The sequence below is a fragment of the Rattus norvegicus genome, chromosome 19, assembly GCF_036323735.1.
Source record: "Rattus norvegicus strain BN/NHsdMcwi chromosome 19, GRCr8, whole genome shotgun sequence".
NCBI classification, from domain to species: Eukaryota; Metazoa; Chordata; class Mammalia; order Rodentia; family Muridae; genus Rattus; species Rattus norvegicus.
In genome coordinates this window covers 73806427-73829449 of record NC_086037.1, presented here as the reverse complement: position 1 = coordinate 73829449, position 23023 = coordinate 73806427, and the positions used below count along the sequence as shown (strand labels likewise).

At 37.3% G+C, this 23023-nt stretch overlaps 1 protein-coding gene across 50 annotated transcripts in view; it reads left to right on the top strand.

The window, feature by feature from the left end:
* Ccdc7a (coiled-coil domain containing 7A) overlaps window positions 1-23023 on the top strand; it is a 410765-nt gene that overhangs the window by 242050 nt on the left and 145692 nt on the right. For 33 of the 50 annotated variants that reach the window (XM_063278219.1, XM_063278211.1, XM_063278233.1 and 30 more), the window contains 9 exons: window positions 143-241; window positions 2792-2890; window positions 5424-5522; window positions 8060-8158; window positions 10235-10351; window positions 12910-13008; window positions 15085-15201; window positions 19826-19924; window positions 22326-22436. In XM_063278219.1, the coding sequence (XP_063134289.1) occupies window positions 143-241; window positions 2792-2890; window positions 5424-5522; window positions 8060-8158; window positions 10235-10351; window positions 12910-13008; window positions 15085-15201; window positions 19826-19924; window positions 22326-22436 (939 nt within the window). The remainder of the gene's footprint in view (window positions 1-142; window positions 242-2791; window positions 2891-5423; window positions 5523-8059; window positions 8159-10234; window positions 10352-12909; window positions 13009-15084; window positions 15202-19825; window positions 19925-22325; window positions 22437-23023) is intronic. The other 17 variants (XM_063278247.1, XM_063278228.1, XM_063278222.1 and 14 more) reach the window with 9 other exon arrangements.

The window sequence follows — 23023 nt, the reverse complement described above, 5'->3', positions numbered from 1 at the left end:
CTGGCCTTTCCATGATGGCCTTACCACCCCTGGGAACCACCTCCTTAATATTGGGATTCTAGTCGTGTGCCACACACAAATTTTCAAATATTTTTAAATATTTTGAATTAAATATACCTAATTCATGCACTTCCTTTTTTAGGTGCTGATGAAGCAGGTAGCCCTGCACGTCAGGTTTCATTCTCAAAAACCGACACAGAAAGAACGAAGCAATTAACTTCTAACAGAGAAAGAAGTGTTGGTAAGGATAATATTCCAGGTAACTTTGGTCTATATTAGGTTCTTCAGGTGGTCTTTCATTTTGTTGCATAAATCTGCATTTTAGAATATAGTTACCAAAACTTACTCCTGCACTAAGAGGCTATTTCCCCACTATAAGAAAGATTTAATACTAGAACTCTATAGCTTAAGCTGGCCTTGAACTTGAATTACTTCCAAGCAGAAATTTTGGCTCTAGGATTATTTAATAACAACTAAAATGTGTTAATACTTCAGTCCCAAAAGCAGAGAGTTCCCCACACTAGTGTCTTTCAGTGTTTCAGTGTATCTATATAGTTTTGTGGTAGCTCCAAAGTCTGTGCCCATAGTATAATTTGACCAAGGTGACTCCTTTGTGGAGGCAACAGAAGCAGAACTTGAAAACACATCTTACCTTATAGGTCTTCTACAGGTACATACACAACACACACACACACACACACACACACACACACACACACACACACACACACACACACACACACACACGTCCCACAGCTTTTAGAGCACGTGGTTTGATTGACCTTTCAGGTGGTGGTACTCTGGAGGCCATCGGTTCTAGTCACAAATATAGATACTATAGTGATAAGCAAGTGAAGTACAAATGAGGAGACAAAGAGCATAATGGGTTATCTAGGAAGACTTGTTAAGACCTCTAGGTCTCCTCTTTTTATGGCATCTAGTATAAAAAACCTCTCAGATAACATTAACAAGTCAGTGTTAAAGAACGTTCTGGTATCAAGGAAATGAGTCCAGATATGTGAATAATCCCATCTGCAATTTACCTCTTTTATGTTTTGAGTCATTAGAATTAGAAACTTAGCAATTTCCTCAAGACTCTAGATTCTAGTGTATTATGCTTTATATACCAGAGCCATGGGTTTGATGTGGTTTCTAGAAGTGTTTATTTAATCTGTCTATACTGTGAAAAGTATCATTGGCGGGATAAAGAGAATATTTAGTCTTAAGGTAGCATCCTTGCTAGGGTGATGTCATGACATCAATATGGTAGAAGACTGATCGTTCGTCTCAAATAGAACATTTAGCAGTTCTACCATATAGTTGTCACTGACGGGGGAGCCTTTCAACAACTCTGTGGAAGAATAGTAGTGGTGACAACAACTCACTCCACATAAATTTAAAGCGGTCATGTGCATGAATATGGAAAAAAGTATGAAAAAAGGACACTGGAAATATCAATTCTGTATATTAGTCTCCCTCTACTTGTAAGACAGTCACAGTATTTATGACAGAACACAATGTCATGGATCACAGGTTCCAAGGGTTGTACAACATTGAACCATGTGATCTTGGCAAGGCCAAAAACTCTCTGTGCACAAATAATACTTACATTGACAATATTTGTTTCATTAATGCAAGTCATGACCACAGCTTAATTTTTCTCTCTCTGAAGTTGTTTGGGTAACAAATATAATGGATAAACTGGATGTTTCTGTAGTACAAGCCTACCTTAAAATGAAACCTTATATAAACCTATCTTTTGTGGACATCAGGCTGAATGTAAGGTGGAGCTTAAATTGAAAGTATTTCAGTATGTCTGCCAGTAATTAGGGCCAGAGTATCTCGTGGAACTCTTACCTAGATCATCCAGGAATGGGGTCCATTTACCATCCGTAGATCACTGTGTGTCCTCTGATCAAAGTGCTGTCTTAATGGCAACTGATTTTCCATTATGTGCAATTAGATGAGGATATTATTGTCTAGCAGCTAGCACAGGTTTAGAGAGAATTTAATTTAGCTAGGTAAGCACCTGACAAATTCTCAGGACGTAAATTCTTGTAAAGTCTCCATGTAACTCAAATGGAAATGCCTCAAATTATTATGTCCTCCGTAATCATATGCACATAGACATGCACATAAAAAATAACAATAATCAGTAAAGTCAGTTTAGCTAGGTAACCAATGAAGGGGGCTGAAACAAAATTAGAAATCAGAATCTGATTATGGATCTCAATATTTTTGTTCTCACTTTATCATGACCGTGGATAGTCCCACAGTATCTCTGCAAAGAATGGTCTCATCATGCTGCTCAATCCATAGGCCATTGGGCAACACCAAAATGGTATCCAACAAAGAAGTTGAGAGTGTCAGATAAGCCTCCATCTTCATGCAGTGTACCTGCCATGCTTCTGAAGAAAGTTGTCACTATTACACCCTGAATCAACATGGCTACTTCATTATGACAGAGGAAATATTCATGTTTCTGTAGTCTCGATAAATGAATGGTGAAATGAGGTGGAGAGTCTTGTGTTCATTATTATTTTTTTAAGTAATGAACATAAAGTGCAATGGTATAGGAAACTTATCAGAAATTTGAATTTATACATTTACACAGGTAATTTTGGAAACAAAGTTTGATATATCCTAGGCTTGCCTTTCCATGATGGCCTTGCAACCTCTTGTAACCACCTCCTTAATATTGGGATTCTAGTCGTGTGCCACACACAAATTTTCAAATATTTTTTAAATATTTTGAATTAAATATACCTAATTCATGCACTTCCTTTTTTAGGTGCTGATGAAGCAGGTAGCCCTGCCCGTCAGGTTTCATTCTCAAAAACCGACAGAGAAAGATCGAAACAATTAACTTCTAACAGAGAAAGAAGTGTTGGTAAGGATAATATTCCAGGTAACTTTGGTCTATATTAGGTTTTTCAGGTGTTCTTTTATTTTGTTTCATAAATCTGCATTTAAGAATATAGTTACCAAAACTTACTCCTGCACTAAGAGACTATTTCCCCACTATAAGAAAGAATTAATACTAAAACTCTATAGCTTAGGCTGGCCTTGAACTTGAATTACTTCCAAGCAGAAGTTTTGGCTCTAGGATTATTTAATAACTACTAAAATATGTTAATACTTCAGTCCCAAAAGCAGATAGTTTCCCACACTAGTGTCTTGCAGTGTTTCAGTGTATCTATATAGTTTTGTGGTAGCTCCACAGTCTGTACCCATAGTACAATTTGACCAAGGTGACTCCTTTGTGGAGGCAACAAAAGCAGAACGTGAAAACACATCTTACCTTATAGCTCTCCTAAAAGTACATACACACACACACACACACACACACACACACACACACACACACACACACACACACACGTCCCACAGCTTTTAGAGGATGTGGTTTGATTGACCTTTCGGGTGGTGGCCCTCTGGAGGCCATCGGTTCTAGTCACAAATATAGATACTATTGTGATAAGCAAGTGAAGTACAAATGAGGAGACAAAGAGCATAAGGGGTTATCTAGAGAGCCTTGTTAAGACCTCTAGGTCCCTCTTTTTATGGCATCTAGTATAAAAAAACCTCTCAGAAAACATTAACAAGTCGGTGTTAAAGAACGTTATGGTATCAAGGAAATGAGTGCAGATGTATGAATAATCCCATCTGCAATTTACCTCTTTTATGTTTTGAGTCATTAGAATTAGAAACTTAGCAATTTCCTCAAGACTCTAGATTCTAGTGTATTATGCTTTATATAGCAGAGCCATGGGTTTGACTTGGTTTCCAGAAGTGTTTATTTAATCTGTCTATACTGGGAAAAGTATCATAGGTGGGAAAAAGAGAATATTTAGTCTGAAGGTACCATCCTTGCTAGGGTGATGTTATGACATCAATATGGTAGAAGACTGATCGTTCGTCTCAAATAGAACATTTAGCAGTTCTACCATAGAGCTGTCACTGATGGGGGAGCCTTTCAACAACTCTGTGGAAGAATAGTAGTGGTGACAACAACTCATCCCACGTAAATTTAAAGCGATCATGTACATGAATATGGAAAAAAGTATGAAAAAAGGACACTGGAAATATCAATTCTGTATATTCGTGTCCCTCCACTTATAAGACAGTCACAGTATTTATGACAGAACACAATGTCATGGATACAGGTTCCAAGGGTTGTACAACATTGAACCATGTGATCTTGGATAGGCCAAAATCTCTGTGTGCACAAATAATACTTACATTGACAATATTTGTTTGATTAATGCAAGTCATGACAACAGCTTAATTTTTCTCTCTCTGAAGTTGTTTGGGTAACAAATATAATGGGTAAACTGGATGTTTCTGTATTACAAGCCTACCTTAAAATGAAAACTTACATAAACCTATCTTTTGTGGACATCAGGCTGAGTGTAAGGTGGAGCTTGAATTCAAAGTATTTCAGTATCTCTGCCAGTAATTAGGGCCAGAGAATCTCATGGAACCCTTACCTAGATCATCCAGGAATGGGGTCCATTTACCATCCGTAGATAACTGTGTGTCCTCTGATCAATGTGCTGTCTTCATGGTAACTGTTTTTCCATTATGTGCAGTTAGATGAGGATATTATTGTCTACCAGCTAACACAGTTTTAGAGAGAATTTAATCTAGCTATGTAAGCACCTGCAAAATTCCTCAGAACGTAAATTCCTGTAAAGTCTCCATGTAACTCAAATGAAATGCCACAAATTAGTATGTCCTCCGTAATCATATGCACATAGACATGTACATAAACAATAACAATAATCAGTAAAGTCAGTTTAGCTAGGTAATCAATGAAGGGGGCTGAAACAAAATTAGAAATCAGAATCTGAGTATAGATCTCAATATTTTTGTTCTCACTTTATCATGACCGTGGATAATCCCACAGTATCTCTGCAAAGAATCGTCTCATCATGCTCCTCAGTCCATAGGCCATTCAGCAACACCAAAATGGTATCCAACAAAGAAGTTGAGAGTGTCAGATAAGCCTCCATCTTCATGCAGTGTACCTGCCATGGTTCTGAAGAAAGTTGTCACTGTTCACCCTGAATCAACAAGGCTACTTCATTAAGGAAGGGGAAATATTCATGTTTCTATAGTCTCTATAAATGAATGGTGAAATGAGGTGCAGAGTCTTGTGTTTATTATTATTTTTTGAAGTAATGAACCTAAAGTGTAATGGTATAGGAAACTTACCAGAAATTTGAATTCATACATTTACACAGGTAATTGTGGAGACAAAGTTTGATATATCCTAGGCTGGCCTTTCCATGATGGCCTTGCCACCTCATGTAACCACCTCCTTAATTTTGGGATTCTAGTCATGTGCCACACACAAATTTTCAAATATTTTTTAAATATTTTGAATTAATTATACCTAATTCATGCACTTCCTTTTTTAGGTGCTGATGAAGCAGGTGGCCCTGCATGTCAGGTTTCATTCTCAAAAACCGACACAGAAAGAACGAAGCAATTAACTTCTAACAGAGAAAGAAGTGTTGGTAAGGATAATATTCCAGGTAACTTTGGTCTATATTAGGTTCTTCAGGTGTTCTTTTATTTTGTTTCATAAATCTGCATTTAAGAATATAGTTACCAAAACTTACTCCTGCACTAAGAGGCTATTTCCCCACTATAAGAAAGAATTAATACTAGAACTCTATAGCTTAGGCTGGCCTTGAACTTGAGTTACTTCCAAGCAGAAGTTTTGGCTCTAGGTTTATTTAATAACTACTAAAGTATGTTAATACTTCAGTCCCAAAAGCAGATAGTTTCCCACACTAGTGTCTTGCAGTGTTTCAGTGTATCTATATAATTTTGTGGTAGCTCCAAAGTCTGTACCCATAGTACAATTTGACCAAGGTGACTCCTTTGTGGAGGCAACAGAAGCAGAACTTGAAAACACATCTTACCTTATAGCTCTTCTACAGGTACATACACACACACACACACACACACACACACACACACACACACGCACACACACGCACACACACGTCCCACAGCTTTTAGAGCATGTGGTTTGATTGACCTTTCGGGTGGTGGCCCTCTGGAGGCCATCGTTTCTAGTCACAAATATAGATACTATTGTGATAAGCAAGTGAAGTACAAATGAGGAGACAAAGAGCATAAGGGGTTATCTAGAGAGCCTTGTTAAGACCTCTAGTTCCCTCTTTTTATGGCATCTAGTATAAAAAACCTCTCAGAAAACATTAACAAGTCGGTGTTAAAGAACGTTATGGTATCAAGGAAATGAGTGCAGATGTATGAATAATCCCATCTGCAATTTACCTCTTTTATGTTTTGAGTCATTAGAATTAGAAACTTAGCAATTTCCTCAAGACTCTAGATTCTAGTGTATTATGCTATATATAGCAGAGCCATGGGTTTGACTTGGTTTCCAGAAGTGTTTATTTAATCTGTCTATACTGGGAAAAGTATCATAGGTGGGAAAAAGAGAATATTTAGTCTGAAGGTACCATCCTTTCTAGGGTGATGTCATGACATCAATATGGTAGAAGACTGATCGTTCGTCTCAAATAGAACATTTAGCAGTTCTACCATAGAGCTGTCACTGATGGGGGAGCCTTTCAACAACTCTGTGGAAGAATAGTAGTGGTGACAACAACTCATTCCACGTAAATTTAAAGCGATCATGTACATGAATATGGAAAAAAGTATGAAAAAAGGACAGTGGAAATATCAATTCTGTATATTCGTGTCCCTCTACTTGTAAGGCAGTCACAGTATTTATGACAGAACACAATGTCATGGATCACAGGTTCCAAGGGTTGTACAACATTGAACCATGTGATCTTGGCAAGGCCAAAAACTCTGTGTGCACAAATAATACTTACATTGACAATATTTGTTTCATTAATGCAAGTCATGACAACAGCTTAATTTTTCTCTCTCTGAAGTTGTTTGGGTAACAAATATAATGGATAAACTGGATGTTTCTGTAATACAAGTCTACCTTAAATGAAAATTTACATAAACCTATCTTTTGTGGACATCAGGCTGAGTGTAAGGTGGAGCTTGAATTCAAAGTATTTCCGTATCTCTGCCAGTAATTAGGGCCAGAGAATCTCATGGAACCCTTACCTAGATCATCCAGGAATGGGGTCCATTTACCATCCGTAGATAACTGTATGTCCTCTGATCAATGTGCTGTCTTCATGGTAACTGTTTTTCCATTATGTGCAGTTAGATGAGGATATTATTGTCTACCAGCTAGCACAGTTTTAGAGAGAATTTAATCTAGCTAGGTAAGCACCTGCAAAATTTCTCAGAACGTAAATTCATGTAAAGTGTCCATGTAACTCAAATGGAAATGCCACAAATTAGTATATCCTCCGTAATCATATGCACATAGACATGCACATAAACAATAACAATAATCAGTAAAGTCAGTTTAGCTAGGTAACCAATGAAGGGGGCTGAAACAAAATTAGAAATCAGAATCTGAGTATAGATCTCAATATTTTTGTTCTCACTTTACCATGACCGTGGATAATCCCACAGTATCTCTGCAAAGAATGGTCTCATCATGGTCCTCAGACCATAGGCCATTGGGCAACACCAAAATGGTATCCAACAAAGAAGTTGAGAGTGTCAGATAAGCCTCCATCTTCATGCAGTGTACCTGCCATGGTTCTGAAGAAAGTTGTCACTGTTTCACCCTGAATCAACAAGGCTACTTCATTAAGGAAGAGGAAATATTCATGTTTCTATAGTCTCTATAAATGAATGGTGAAATGAGGTGCAGAGTCTTGTGTTTATTATTATTTTTTGAAGTAATGAACCTAAAGTGTATTGGTATAGGAAACTTACCAGAAATTTGAATTATACATTTACACACGTAATTTTGAAGACAAAGTTTGATATATCCTAGGCTGGCCTTTCCATGATGGCCTTGCCACCCCATGTAACCACCTCCTTAATTTTGGGATTCTAGTCATGTGCCACACACAAATTTTCAAATATTTTTTAAATATTTTGAATTAATTATACCTAATTCATGCACTTCCTTTTTTAGGTGCTGATGAAGCAGGTAGCCCTGCACGTCAGGTTTCATTCTCAAAAACTGACACAGAAAGAATGAAGCAATTAACTTCTAACAGAGAAAGAAGTGTTGGTAAGGATAATATTCCAGGTAACTTTGGTCTATATTAGGTTCTTCAGGTGTTCTTTTATTTTGTTTCATAAATCTGCATTTAAGAATATAGTTACCAAAACTTACTCCTGCACTAAGAGGCTATTTCCCCACTATAAGAAAGAATTAATACTAGAACTTTATAGCTTAGGGTGGCCCTGAACTTGAGTTACTTCCAAGCAGAAATTTTGGCTCTAGGATTATTTAATAACTACTAAAATATGTTAATACTTCAGTCCCAAAAGCAGATAGTTTCCCACACTAGTGTCTTTCAGTGTTTCAGTGTATGTATATAGTTTTTTGGTAGTTATGTTTTGAGTCATTATGTTTTGAGTCATTAGAATTAGAAACTTAGCAATTTTCTAGACTCTAGAATGTAGGGTATTATGCTTTATGTATCAGAGCCATGGTTTTGAGTTTGTTTCTAGAAGTGTTTATTAAATCTTTCTATATTGGAAAAGTATCATATGTGGGAAAAATAGAATATTTAGTCCTAAGGTAGTATCCTTGCTTGGGTGATGTCAGACATCAATATGGTAGAAGACTGATTGTTCCTCTCAAATAGAACATTTAGCAGTTCTACCATAGAGCTGTCCTTGATGGGAGAGCCTTTCAATAACTCTGTGGAAGAATACTAGTGGTGACAACAACTCACTGTATATTTAAAGCAATCATATACATGAATGTGGAAAAAAGTATGAATAAAGTGCACTGGAATTATCAATTCTCTATATTAGTGTCCCTCTACTTGTAAGACAGTCACAGTGTTTATGGCAGAACACAATGTCATGGATCACAGGTTCCCAGGGTTGTACAACATTGAACCATGTGATCTTGGCTAGGCCAAAAACTTGTGTGCACAAATAATACTTACATTGACAATATTTGTTTCATTAATGCAAGTCATGACAACAGCTTATTTTTCTCCCTCTGAAGTTGTTTTGGGTAACAAATATATTGGATAAACTGGATGTTTCTGTAGTACAAGCCTACCTTAAAATGAAAACTTACATAAACCTATCTTTTGTGGATATCAGGCTGAGTGTAAGGTGAGGCTTGAAGTGAAAGTATTTCAGTATCTCTGCCAGTAATTAGCGCCAGAGAATCTCGTGGAACCCTTACCTAGATCATCCAGGAATGGGGCCATTTACCATCCGTAGATCACTGTGTGTCCTCTGATCAAAGTGCTGTCTTCATGGTAACTGTTTTTCCATTCTGTGTGCAATTAGATGAGGATATTATTGTCTACCAGCTAACACAGGTTTAGAGAGAATTTAATCTAGCTAGGTAAGCACCTGCAAAATTTCTCAGAACGTAAATTCATGTAAAGTCTCCATGTAACTCAAATGGAAATGCCACAAATTAGTATGTCCTCCGTAATCACATGCTCATAGACATGCACATAAACAATAACAATAATCAGTAAAGTCAGTTTAGCTAGGTAACCAATGAAGGTGGCTGGAACAAAATAGGAAATCATAATCTGAGTATAGATCTCAATATTTGTGTTCTCACTTTACCATGACCGTGCATAATCCCACAGTATCTCTGCAAAGAATGATCTCATCATGGTCCTCAGACCATAGGCCATTCGGCAACACCAAAATGGTATCCAACAAAGAAGTTGAGAGTGTCAGATATGCCTCCATCTTCATGCAGTGTACCTGCCATGCTTCTGAAGAAAGTTGTCACTGTTACACCCTGAATCAACAAGGCTACTTCATTATGGCAGAGGAAATATTCATGTTTTTATAGTCTCTATAAATGAATGGTGAAAGGAGGTGGAGAGACTTGCGTTTATAATTATTTTTTAAGTAATGAACATAAAGTGCAATGATATAGGAAACTTATCAGAAATTTGTATTTATACATTTTACACAGGTAATTTTGGAGACAAAGTTTGATATATCCTAGGCTGGCCTTTCCATGATTGCCTTGCCACCCTTTGTAACCCGCTCCTTAATATTGGGATTCTAGTCATGTGCCACCCACAAATTTTCAAATATTTTTTAAATATTTTGAATTAAATATACCTCTTTCATGCACTTCCCTTTTTAGGTGCTGATGTAGCAGGTAGCCCTGCACGTCAGGGTTTATTCTCAAAAACCGACACAGATAGAATGAAGCAATTATCTTCTAAACGAGAAAGAAGTGTTGGTAAGGATAACATTCCAGGTAACTTTGGTCTATATTAGGTTCTTCAGGTGGTGTTTTATTTTGTTTCATAAATCTGCATTTAAGAATATAGTTACCAAAACTTACTCCTGCACTAAGAGGCTATTTCCCCACTATAAGAAAGAATTAATACTAGAACTCTATAGCTTAGGCTGGCCTTGAACTTGAGTTACTTCCAAGCAGAAGTTTTGGCTCTAGGTTTATTTAATAACTACTAAAGTATGTTAATACTTCAGTCCCAAAAGCAGATAGTTTCCCACACTAGTGTCTTGCAGTGTTTCAGTGTATCTATATAATTTTGTGGTAGCTCCAAAGTCTGTACCCATAGTACAATTTGACCAAGGTGACTCCTTTGTGGAGGCAACAGAAGCAGAACTTGAAAACACATCTTACCTTATAGCTCTTCTACAGGTACATACACACACTCAGTCCCAAACACAGACACGGACACGGACACAGACACAGACACAGACACACACACACACACACACACACACACACACACACACACACACGTCCCACAGCTTTTAGAGCACGTGCTTTGATTGACCTTTCAGGTGGTGGCTCTCTGGAGGCCATCGGTTCTAGTCACAAATATAGATACTATTGTGATAAGCAAGTGAAGTACAAATGAGGAGACAAAGAGCATAAGGGCTTATCTAGGGAGTCTTGTTAAGACCTCTAGGTCCCTCTTTTTATGGCATCTAGTATAAAAAACCTCTCAGAAAACATTAACAAGTTGGTGTTAAAGAACGTTATGGTATCAAGGAAATGAGTGCAGATGTATGAATAATCCCATCTGCAATTTATCTCTTTTATGTTTTGAGTCATTAGAATTAGAAACTTAGTAATTTCCGCAAGACTCTAGATTCTAGTATATCATGCTTTATATAGCAGAGCCATGGGTTTGACTTGGTTTCCAGAAGTGTTTATTTAATCTGTCTATACTGGGAAAAGTATCATAGGTGGGAAAAAGAGAATATTTAGTCTGAAGGTAGCATCCTTGCTAGGGTGATGTCATGACATCAATATGGTAGAAGACTGATCGTTCGTCTCAAATAGAACATTTAGCAGTTCTACCATAGAGCTGTCACTGATGGGGGAGCCTTTCAACAACTCTGTGGAAGAATAGTAGTGGTGACAACAACTCATTCCACGTAAATTTAAAGCGATCATGTACATGAATATGGAAAAAAGTATGAAAAAAGGACAGTGGAAATATCAATTCTGTATATTCGTGTCCCTCTACTTGTAAGACAGTCACAGTATTTATGACAGAACACAATGTCATGGATCACAGGTTCCAAGGGTTGTACAACATTGAACCATGTGATCTTGGCAAGGCCAAAAACTCTGTGTGCACAAATAATACTTACATTGACAGTATTTGTTTCATTAATGCAAGTCATGACAACAGCTTAATTTTTCTCTCTCTGAAGTTGTTTGGGTAACTAATATAATGGGTAAACTGGATGTTTCTGTAGTACAAGCCTACCTTAAAATGAAAACTTACATAAACCTATCTTTTGTGGACATCAGGCTGAGTGTAAGGTGGAGCTTGAATTCAAAGTATTTCCGTATCTCTGCCAGTAATTAGGGCCAGAGAATCTCGTGGAACCCTTACCTAGATCATCCAGGAATGGGGTCCATTTACCATCCGTAAGTCATTGTGTGTCCTCTGATCAAAGTGCTGTCTTAATGGTAACTGATTTTCCATTATGTGCAATTAGATGAGGATATTATTGTCTAGCATCTAGCACAGGTTTAGAGAGAATTTAATCTAGCTATGTAAGCACCTGCAAAATTCCTCAGAACGTAAATTCCTGTAAAGTCTCCATGTAACTCAAATGGAAATGCCACAAATTAGTATGTCCTCCGTAGTCATATGCACATAGACATGCACATAAACAATAACAATAATCAGTGAAGTCATTTTAGCTAGGTAATCAATGAAGGGGGCTGAAACATAATTAGAAATCAGAATCTGAGTATAGATCTCAATATTTTTGTTCTCACTTTATCATGACCGTGGATAATCCCACAGTATCTCTGCAAAGAATTGTCTCATCATGGTCCTCAGACCATAGGCCATTCAGCAACACCAAAATGGTATCCAACAAAGAAGTTGAGAGTGTCAGATAAGCCTCCATCTTCATGCAGTGTACCTGCCATGGTTCTGAAGAAAGTTGTCACTGTTTCACCCTGAATCAACAAGGCTACTTCATTAAGGAAGAGGAAATATTCATGTTTCTATAGTCTCTATAAATGAATGGTGAAATGAGGTGCAGAGTCTTGTGTTTATTATTATTTTTGAAGTAATGAACCTAAAGTGTAATGGTATAGGAAACTTACCAGAAATTTGAATTCATACATTTACACACGTAATTTTGAAGACAAAGTTTGATATATCCTAGGCTGGCCTTTCCATGATGGCCTTGCCACCCCATGTAACCACCTCCTTAATTTTGGGATTCTAGTCATGTGCCACACACAAATTTTCAAATATTTTTTAAATATTTTGAATTAATTATACCTAATTCATGCACTTCCTTTTTTAGGTGCTGATGAAGCAGGTAGCCCTGCACGTCAGGTTTCATTCTCAAAAACCGACACAGAAAGAACGAAGCAATTAACTTCTAACAGAGAAAGAAGTGTTGGTAAGGATAATATTCCAGGTAACTTTGGTCTATATTAGGTTCTTCAGGTGTTCTTTTATTTTGTTTCATAAATCTGCATTTAAGAATATAGTTACCAAAACTTACTCCTGCACTAAGAGGCTATTTCCCCACTATAAGAAAGAATTAATACTAGAACTTTATAGCTTAGGGTGGCCCTGAACTTGAGTTACTTCCAAGCAGAAATTTTGGCTCTAGGATTATTTAATAACTACTAAAATATGTTAATACTTCAGTCCCAAAAGCAGATAGTTTCCCACACTAGTGTCTTTCAGTGTTTCAGTGTATGTATATAGTTTTTTGGTAGTTATGTTTTGAGTCATTATGTTTTGAGTCATTAGAATTAGAAACTTAGCAATTTTCTAGACTCTAGAATGTAGGGTATTATGCTTTATGTATCAGAGCCATGGTTTTGAGTTTGTTTCTAGAAGTGTTTATTAAATCTTTCTATATTGGAAAAGTATCATATGTGGGAAAAATAGAATATTTAGTCCTAAGGTAGTATCCTTGCTTGGGTGATGTCAGACATCAATATGGTAGAAGACTGATTGTTCCTCTCAAATAGAACATTTAGCAGTTCTACCATACAGCTGTCCTTGATGGGGGAGCCTTTCAATAACTCTGTGGAAGAATACTAGTGGTGACAACAACTCACTGTATATTTAAAGCGATCATATACATGAATGTGGAAAAAAGTATGAATAAAGTGCACTGGAATTATCAATTCTCTATATTAGTGTCCCTCTACTTGTAAGACAGTCACAGTGTTTATGGCAGAACACAATGTCATGGATCACAGGTTCCCAGGGTTGTACAACATTGAACCATGTGATCTTGGCTAGGCCAAAAACTTGTGTGCACAAATAATACTTACATTGACAATATTTGTTTCATTAATGCAAGTCATGACAACAGCTTATTTTTCTCCCTCTGAAGTTGTTTTGGGTAACAAATATATTGGATAAACTGGATGTTTCTGTAGTACAAGCCTACCTTAAAATGAAAACTTACATAAACCTATCTTTTGTGGATATCAGGCTGAGTGTAAGGTGAGGCTTGAAGTGAAAGTATTTCAGTATCTCTGCCAGTAATTAGCGCCAGAGAATCTCGTGGAACCCTTACCTAGATCATCCAGGAATGGGGCCATTTACCATCCGTAGATCACTGTGTGTCCTCTGATCAAAGTGCTGTCTTCATGGTAACTGTTTTTCCATTCTGTGTGCAATTAGATGAGGATATTATTGTCTACCAGCTAACACAGGTTTAGAGAGAATTTAATCTAGCTAGGTAAGCACCTGCAAAATTTCTCAGAACGTAAATTCATTTAAAGTCTCCATGTAACTCAAATGGAAATGCCACAAATTAGTATGTCCTCCATAATCACATGCACATAGACATGCACATAAACAATAACAATAATCAGTAAAGTCAGTTTAGCTAGGTAACCAATGAAGGTGGCTGGAACAAAATAGGAAATCATAATCTGAGTATAGATCTCAATATTTGTGTTCTCACTTTACCATGACCGTGCATAATCCCACAGTATCTCTGCAAAGAATGGTCTCATCATGGTCCTCAGACCATAGGCCATTCGGCAACACCAAAATGGTACCCAACAAAGAAGTTGAGAGTGTCAGATATGCCTCCATCTTCATGCAGTGTACCTGCCATGGTTCTGAAGAAAGTTGTCACTGTTTCACCCTGAATCAACAAGGCTACTTCATTATGGCAGAGGAAATATTCATGTTTCTATAGTCTCTATAAATGAATGGTGAAAGGAGGTGGAGAGACTTGCGTTTATAATTATTTTTTAAGTAATGAACATAAAGTGCAATGATATAGGAAACTTATCAGAAATTTGAATTTATACATTTTACACAGGTAATTTTGGAGACAAAGTTTGATATATCCTAGGCTGGCCTTTCCATGATTGCCTTGCCACCCTTTGTAACCCGCTCCTTAATATTGGGATTCTAGTCATGTGCCACCCACAAATTTTCAAATATTTTTTATATATTTTGAATTAAATATACCTCTTTCATGCACTTCCCTTTTTAGGTGCTGATGTAGCAGGTAGCCCTGCACGTCAGGGTTTATTCTCAAAAACCGACACAGATAGAATGAAGCAATTATCTTCTAAACGAGAAAGAAGTGTTGGTAAGGATAACATTCCAGGTAACTTTGGTCTATATTAGGTTCTTCAGGTGGTGTTTTATTTTGTTTCATAAATCTGCATTTAAGAATATAGTTACCAAAACTTACTCCTGCACTAAGAGGCTATTTCCCCACTATAAGAAAGAATTAATACTAGAACTCTATAGCTTAGGCTGGCCTTGAACTTGAGTTACTTCCAAGCAGAAGTTTTGGCTCTAGGTTTATTTAATAACTACTAAAATATGTTAATACTTCAGTCCCAAAAGCAGATAGTTTCCCACACTAGTGTCTTGCAGTTTTCAGTGTATCTATATAATTTTGTGGTAGCTCCAAAGTCTGTACCCATAGTACAATTTGACCAAGGTGACTCCTTTGTGGAGGCAACAGAAGCAGAACTTGAAAACACATCTTACCTTATAGCTCTTCTACAGGTACATACACACACTCAGTCACAAACACAGACACGGACACGGACACGGACACAGACACAGACACACACACACACACACACACACACACACACGTCCCACAGCTTTTAGAGCACGTGCTTTGATTGACCTTTCAGGTGGTGGCTCTCTGGAGGCCATCGGTTCTAGTCACAAATATAGATACTATTGTGATAAGCAAGTGAAGTACAAATGAGGCGACAAAGAGCCTAAGGGGTTATCTGGGAAGCCTTGTTAAGACCTCTAGGTCTCCTCCTGTTTATGGCATCTAGCATAAAATCCTCTCAGATAACATTAACAAGTTGGTGTTAAGGAACTTTCTTGTATCAAGGAGATGAGTGCAGATGTATGAATAATCCCATCTGCAATGTACCTGTTTTATGTTTTGAGTCATTAGAATTGGATACTGAGCAATTTCCTCTAGACTCTAGGGTCTAGGGTATCATGCTTTTGATATCATAGCCATGGGTTTGATTTGTCTTCTAGTGGTGTTTATTAAACCTGTCTATACTAGCAAGAGTAGCATAAGTGAGAAAAATGGAATATTTAGTTCTTTGGTAGTATCTTTGCTAGGGTGATGTGATAACATCAGTATGGTAGAAGACTGATCCTTCCTCTCAAATAGAACATTTAGAGGTTCTACCATAGAGCTGTCACTGATGGGAGACCCTTTCAACAACTCTGTTGAAGAATATTAGTGGTGACAACAAATCATTCAACGTAAAGTTAAAGTGATCATGCACATGTATTTGCAACAAAGCATGAAAAGGGAACACTGGAAATGTCAATTCTATATATTAGTGTCCCTCTACTTGTAAGACAGTCACAGTTTTTATGACATAACACAATGTCATGGATCACAGGTTCCCAGGGTTGTACAACAATGAACCATGTGATCCTGTCCAGGCCAAAACTCTATGTGCACATATAATACTTACTTTGACAATATTTGTTTCATTAATGCAAGTCATGACATCAGCTTTATTTTTCTCCCCATGAAGTTATTTTGTGTAAGAAATGTGATAGATAAAGGGGGTGTCTATATTACATACCCAACTTAAAACAAAAACCTAAATAACACAATACTTGGGGCCTTAAGGCTGAGTGTTATGTGGAACTTGAAATGAAAGGATCTTTAGGCCATTTTATTATGTAAGTCAGAGAATTTTGTGGTACCCTTATCCATTTCACAGAAATGGGGTCCACTTACTATCCTTAGATCCCTATGTATTCTCTATCAAATATTGCTTACTTAATGGTAAATGTTTTTCCATTCTGTGTCCTATGAGATGGGGATATTACAGTCTACCAGTAGCATAGTCTTAGAAGTTTATTCTAGCTCGGTAAGCACTGGCAACATGCCTGGATGGGTAAAGGCATGTAATGTCCCCATGTAACTTAAATGGAAATGTCACAAATTTGTATAGACCTCCATAGTCTATACACGTACACATGTACATACACAATAACAATAATCAGTAAAGTTAGTTTAGCCAGGTAGTCAGTTAGGGGGCAGGTACAAAACTAGAAATCAGAATGTGAGTATAGATGTTGACATTTTTGTTCTCACTCTACCATTATCTGGGAAAAGCCTATATTGTCTCTGCAAAGAATGGACCTATCATTTTCCCCAGTACATAGGCCATCAGGTACTACCAAAATGATACCTAGTAAGGTGGTAGAGAGTCTTGGATGTTAACTCCCCTTTGAACAGTGTAGCAGCCAAGGCTCTGAGAAAGTTTTATAATGACAAACCCATACCGTCCCATTCCCCTTCCTAAGGTAAGCAAAATCCCCTTCCTTACTGCAGAGGCAAGTTGCCCAGCCTCCTAAGGTTTCTAAATGACTATGCAGCATAATCCTTAGAGCTTTCTCATAATAGCTCAAGTCTTAGAAATTCACTAGACTACATACATGCTTATTGTCAGTAACTACCACTGGTGAAACCCAGTGTACAAAACCTTACTTATCTGAGGACCACAGGATATAAATAAAAACTGTTATCTAAGATCTTTCTTAGACTCCAGTGGTTGCAGGCCTTTTTTAGTACATGGACATTTTCTTCAGCGAATCTGAAGTGAAAAGGGGTTACCTTTCTATTCAAATTTGAAAAGCTTGCAAATGCTCAACAGGGCCTGCTAGCACAGTTTGAGGCTACTGTTGTAACTAGATATTGGAGCACCCTCCCTTATGATAGTATTAGAATCAGTCACAACTATCCAACAATGTTTCTTCTAGAAAGGCTTTGGCATCTATCACTATTTTGGGGGGAGGGGGTGTTTTATACTATTTATTCTTCTGATCTGGGAGTGTGATTGTCATAAGTTTATAACACAGAATACTGAGGCATAAGACCCAGGAGTAGGTAAGTGGCCTAAATGAAGACCTTTCAAACCTTTGTTGTTCAAGTTTGTATGGCAGTTGAAAGTTACATGGGGTTCACTCACAAGCAGTTAGGCATCTGGCCAGGATCTATTTTTTTAGGAAATCTTTGTGTCTAGATAGTGAAGGCCATATGGTAGAACAGGACTCTAAGCACCATGATGTTCAACATGACTTGCCTGTGACCTTTGTTAATGCCAGCTGAACTCCGAAGAATTAGACCCTGAGACCCAGGGTTTCCAGGGGTCAGATCAAGATAAAATGCACAATAAAAGTACAGGAGTCACACATGATGGCTCAGGATGACTAAACTATGTTCAGAAAATTTGGTTGTAAGCCTAGCCTTTAATGGCTGAGCCATCTCTCCAGCCCCAGAAATTTTGACACACAATTTTTCTGTTGGTTTTTAAAGACCACAAATCAATCTCAAGGTAATAGTCAACCATAACCTATCTATTTCATTATTCAAAACCCTGCCTAGATTCCTGTTTGTCCCCCAAAATATGCTGCATATGAGCAGCTACTTGGTGTGTGTCTCAGTTCCAGAAGCCTTAGTCAAAGGCCCTTTTGGTTTTATGGCTTTTGAGGGCAAAATAGCTAGGACTCCAAGTCTAACCACCATGATTAGACAGTTTAGAATTGCTTATCATGTGCCACTGGAACAACAATATAGACTAAAGGACTTCAAGATTATTTTATAACTGCCCATTCCAGTCCACAGTACAGGGTTATATTCAATATTAAATCCTTGAGTTACTGCCTTTGCTCTTTCCTTTAATACCTTAATTTTATTGTTTTCTGTTTTCATTTTTGATCTCATATTCTTATTGATTTAATTTTATCTCCCAATTATAAAGAACTTGAACTTTCCCCAATGTGAAAATCCACTGAAAAAATATACTTAAAGGAGTTTCACTTCTTGCCCAACACTGGTCTCTCATTTTGTAGGTAATTATCAGTGTCACTTCACCTCTCTGTCCTGAGATGGTTTTGTAAAGATAGACATTCTAGCTAGACAAGTGTTGCTGGTCTGGATACCTAGCACATAGAAAGGACAGGAAAGTTAAGAGTTCAAAGCCTTCATGGGCAACTTAAAACCTGTCTCTAAGTAAAAAGTAGAAAAGAAAAAAAAGTAGAAAAGAAGGCTGAGAAATGTAGTTTAGTTGTCCAGTACTTGCCTCATAGAAACAAGCCTCTAGGTTTAATTCCAGTGCCACAAATGTAAATAAGTAACCATTTCTCTCTTTTCTAAAAAAGAATATTTATTTATTTCATGTACATGGGTACATTGTCGCTGACTTCAGACACACCAGAAAAGGGCAACAGATCTCATTACAGATGGTTGTGAGCCACCATGTGGTTGTTGGGATTTGAACTCAGGACCTCTGGAAGAACAGCCAGTGCTCTTAACCGCTGAGCCATCTCTACAGCCCCCATTTCTCTTTTTTCATTTTCTAGTTCTTCATCTTCCTAAATCCAAAGACAGTATGCAAGTTTTCTCCATAACATGTTTTTTTTTCCTGAACATTGGATATGTGCGTTTTCATTTCTGTTTCTATGAATACACACTAGTTTAAAGTATAGAGATGCTAGATATGAACATATAGAGTCAATACCTAGGAGTTTAAAATGGAGTTTCAATACAACTACTAAATATAGTCTCATAATTTTCTTGTTATATTGGCTCCTGTATTAATTTACCTACAACTGTCAAAATGAGAGAAAATCCTGCTGTTAAGTGTTTATAACTTTGAAATCTAAAGAACTAAAAATAGCTGTATTTTCTAATAAGAAGTAAAATATATTTCTTCATGCAGTTTTAGGTGAAACACCAGATACAAATCTTGAATATCAAGAGTCAGGACTACAATTTGGAATTCAGGCAAAGAAACTAAAAATATTCACACCTGAAAATGGTAAGTATAAATCTTTAAAGTATAAAACTTTAAAGATTAATCATATAAAATAATTTTCTTCAGTTTATAAATATACACATGAATATATAATTATTAAAAAATTTGTATCTTTGACATAAAGTATAAATCATCAGAATGATTAGAGAAACACGGTGATCTGGACTTGTTTGACCTTCCTGTTCTTAAGGCCTCCTCCTGGCACACTCATGGGCTCAGTGTTCACCAAGACCCAGTGACAGTTCAACAGTTGCTCCCAGGTGTTCATTTTCTACAGTCACAGGAGATTGTGGATCCAAAACCCAGTGGGTATTGTTCCATGATCCTTGGCATAGATTCCAACTGTCAATCAAAGATTCTGGTGAAACAGAAAAAGAAAAGTACATCAGAGACTCCGGAGGACTACCTAATGAGGGTATACTAGCTAGTTTCATGTCAACTTGACATATGCTAGAGTTAACTGAAAGGAAGGAACCTCAAATGTAAAAGTGTACCTGTAAGAACAGGCTGTAAGGCATTTTCTTCATGGGTAATTGATGGGGGAAAGCCAAGCCTAGTGTGTGCGTAGTCATACCTGTTCTAGGGTTCTACAAGGAAACAGGCTGAGCAAGTCATGAGGAACAGGACAGGAAGCATCACCACCCCTCCATGTTCTCTGCATCAGCTCCTGGATCCAGGTTCCTGCCCTGTTTGAGTTTCCGTCCTGACTTCATTCCATGATGGACTACAATATGGAAGCATAAGCCAAATAAACCCATTCTTTCCAAGCTTTCTTTTGGCCATGGTGTTTCATCATAGTAAGAGTAAGCCTAACTAGTACAGAAGACCTCCAGGCTTTCCTGTATGTCATCCAGATGGATGAGCCCTCAAGTAGCTGATATTAATGCTCCAGAAGCCAAACAGTCCCCGAGGCTGTCATTTGCTAGGACAGCAAACTCATAACACTTGGCAGATTCCTTCTTTGCTGTGAAACTACCTATTTATTTCCTAATTTCCCCCCAAAATTTCACCTGTTAGATCTCTGCCTCTGGTGTGCATTAATGGTACAGTTGTGTTATTATAAGGTCCCACTCTGCCCTGTCATTGTCTAGTCCCATAGAAAGATATGGTCAGGACCATGGGAATCTGCTATTTCTCAAGAGTGCTGCTTTTCCTGGGCCACCCCCTTAGGAAAGATGTAACTCTTTCCACATAAGGCAATCATCTGTATGGACAGGATGCTAAGAAGGTTACTTGCAAGATCACCCACCTTGCATTCATCACCAGCATACCCGCTGCATTCAGCTTGAGTAGTGGCCACTGTCAATAGCACAGTATCAGATAATGCCAGGGCCAGCAGCAACACTGCAAGATCAAGTTGCCAATGAGCAACTGTTAGCAAGCACCCAAGACCAGCTGGTAAACACCACTTCCTTAAGCCAGAAATGAGAGCAGGAAATTCTTATTCTGCAGACAAGTGATACTGTTTCTGAGGTGTGAACATGCCAGCAGATTCACTGATATAATCCTAACTGCAGCAGTTCTCAGGGGCCATGGTGTAGGCACCTAGGACATTTAAACTACTTCATGTTTGACAAGAACCCATTCAATACTGGCTACTTTGACAGTGGACAAACTCCACTGTGTGGAGAGACCCACACAGAGCACTATCATGTTTCTCCATCACTCACATGTTGGCTCAGGGAGTAATATTACCTACAAATAACCATCCAAAAAAACACTAGAGAAAGTCTTCTTTCTCTTTGCACCTCAAACTTTAATTATGATTCATGGTCTCAACAGGTGAGGAGAACATCTTGTAGTCTTATTTTTATCTGTTGTGTATTTGACTTAAAAACTTAGCAGGGTTCATGGATTTGTTTCAGAATTCACAGAGAGAAGAAACTGTATACTAGTCATGAGTGCAACCGCTAGGAAGATCTTAGGGAGCTTCTTTAAGCACAGAGGGGAAATGACTCAGAAGCAGTCACCCATACCATTTTATCTACTATGTATCCTGTGTATATTTATAGAAATATATACATTTGATTAGATACTGACTAAATATAACAGTTTCTCAAACTACTTCTTGTACTGGAAAACAATATTCTTAAATATTTATCAGTGACAATGCTTGGTAAATGTGTTTTTATCAGTTGGTCTATGACTAGATCTCAGTCTAAAGTATGAAGAACCTGGGGAAATCAGAGACTAACATAAAACATTTGATTACTAGAAATAAAAAATTATGAAACTTTAATGTACATTAAAACTGTTATAGGAGTCTTAGCACATCTTATCTAGCATGACAGTCTTTATAAATTTATAAAGTGGTAAAATATTTTTATATATGTATTAATTGAAAATCTGGATGCTTCATAAATCTGTTTTTTAAATAAGTGATTAAATTTCTCTTTTAATATAGCCCACCATGAAGAATCAACTACAGGTGTTAGAGTGGAGAATCTAAATGTATCATCAACCTCCCAAATGCAGTTAAAGAAGCAAAAATCTTTGGGAGGAGAAATATTTACTAGTGAGTATAAGGACTATAGTTATCCTATTTATTTTAAATTAAACTAATTAGAACTTTTGTTTGATTCATAAATGTATATGTAAATGTATACCTAATAGAAAGGTCTATACTTTAAACATAAAATTTGAGCATTGCCAACTGAACTCAAAATCAAAAGTATAGTAAATATTTTGACCACAGTCAGTATATTATATTATTATATTATATTGTATGATTATGATTCATGAATACCAAGAAAGAAATGGGTAAATCATCTCTTCATGAACAATGAGCGTATCCAGGTGTCTCCAGAACCTCTGTCTTCCCCCAATGCAAATTTTCTACCAGAGACTCTAATCAGCAGATGGTGGCTCACATGTCACTGAAGGGGCAAATGCAGGTCCAGGAAGAAGCCAACAAGGGTAGTCAGGTGAAGGGTACATGGTATCATATTGTTTGAGGCCTACTCAGAGTTGAGGAGTCTTTATGGTAACTAGGAATATAGGTATTATCTGACCTCCTCTCTGGCTGGAATGTGGGTGCAACAATAGCTGTATAGTCCCATCAATTTCCCTTATTATTTCTAGTGAGCGGTGGGGAGGGCAAAA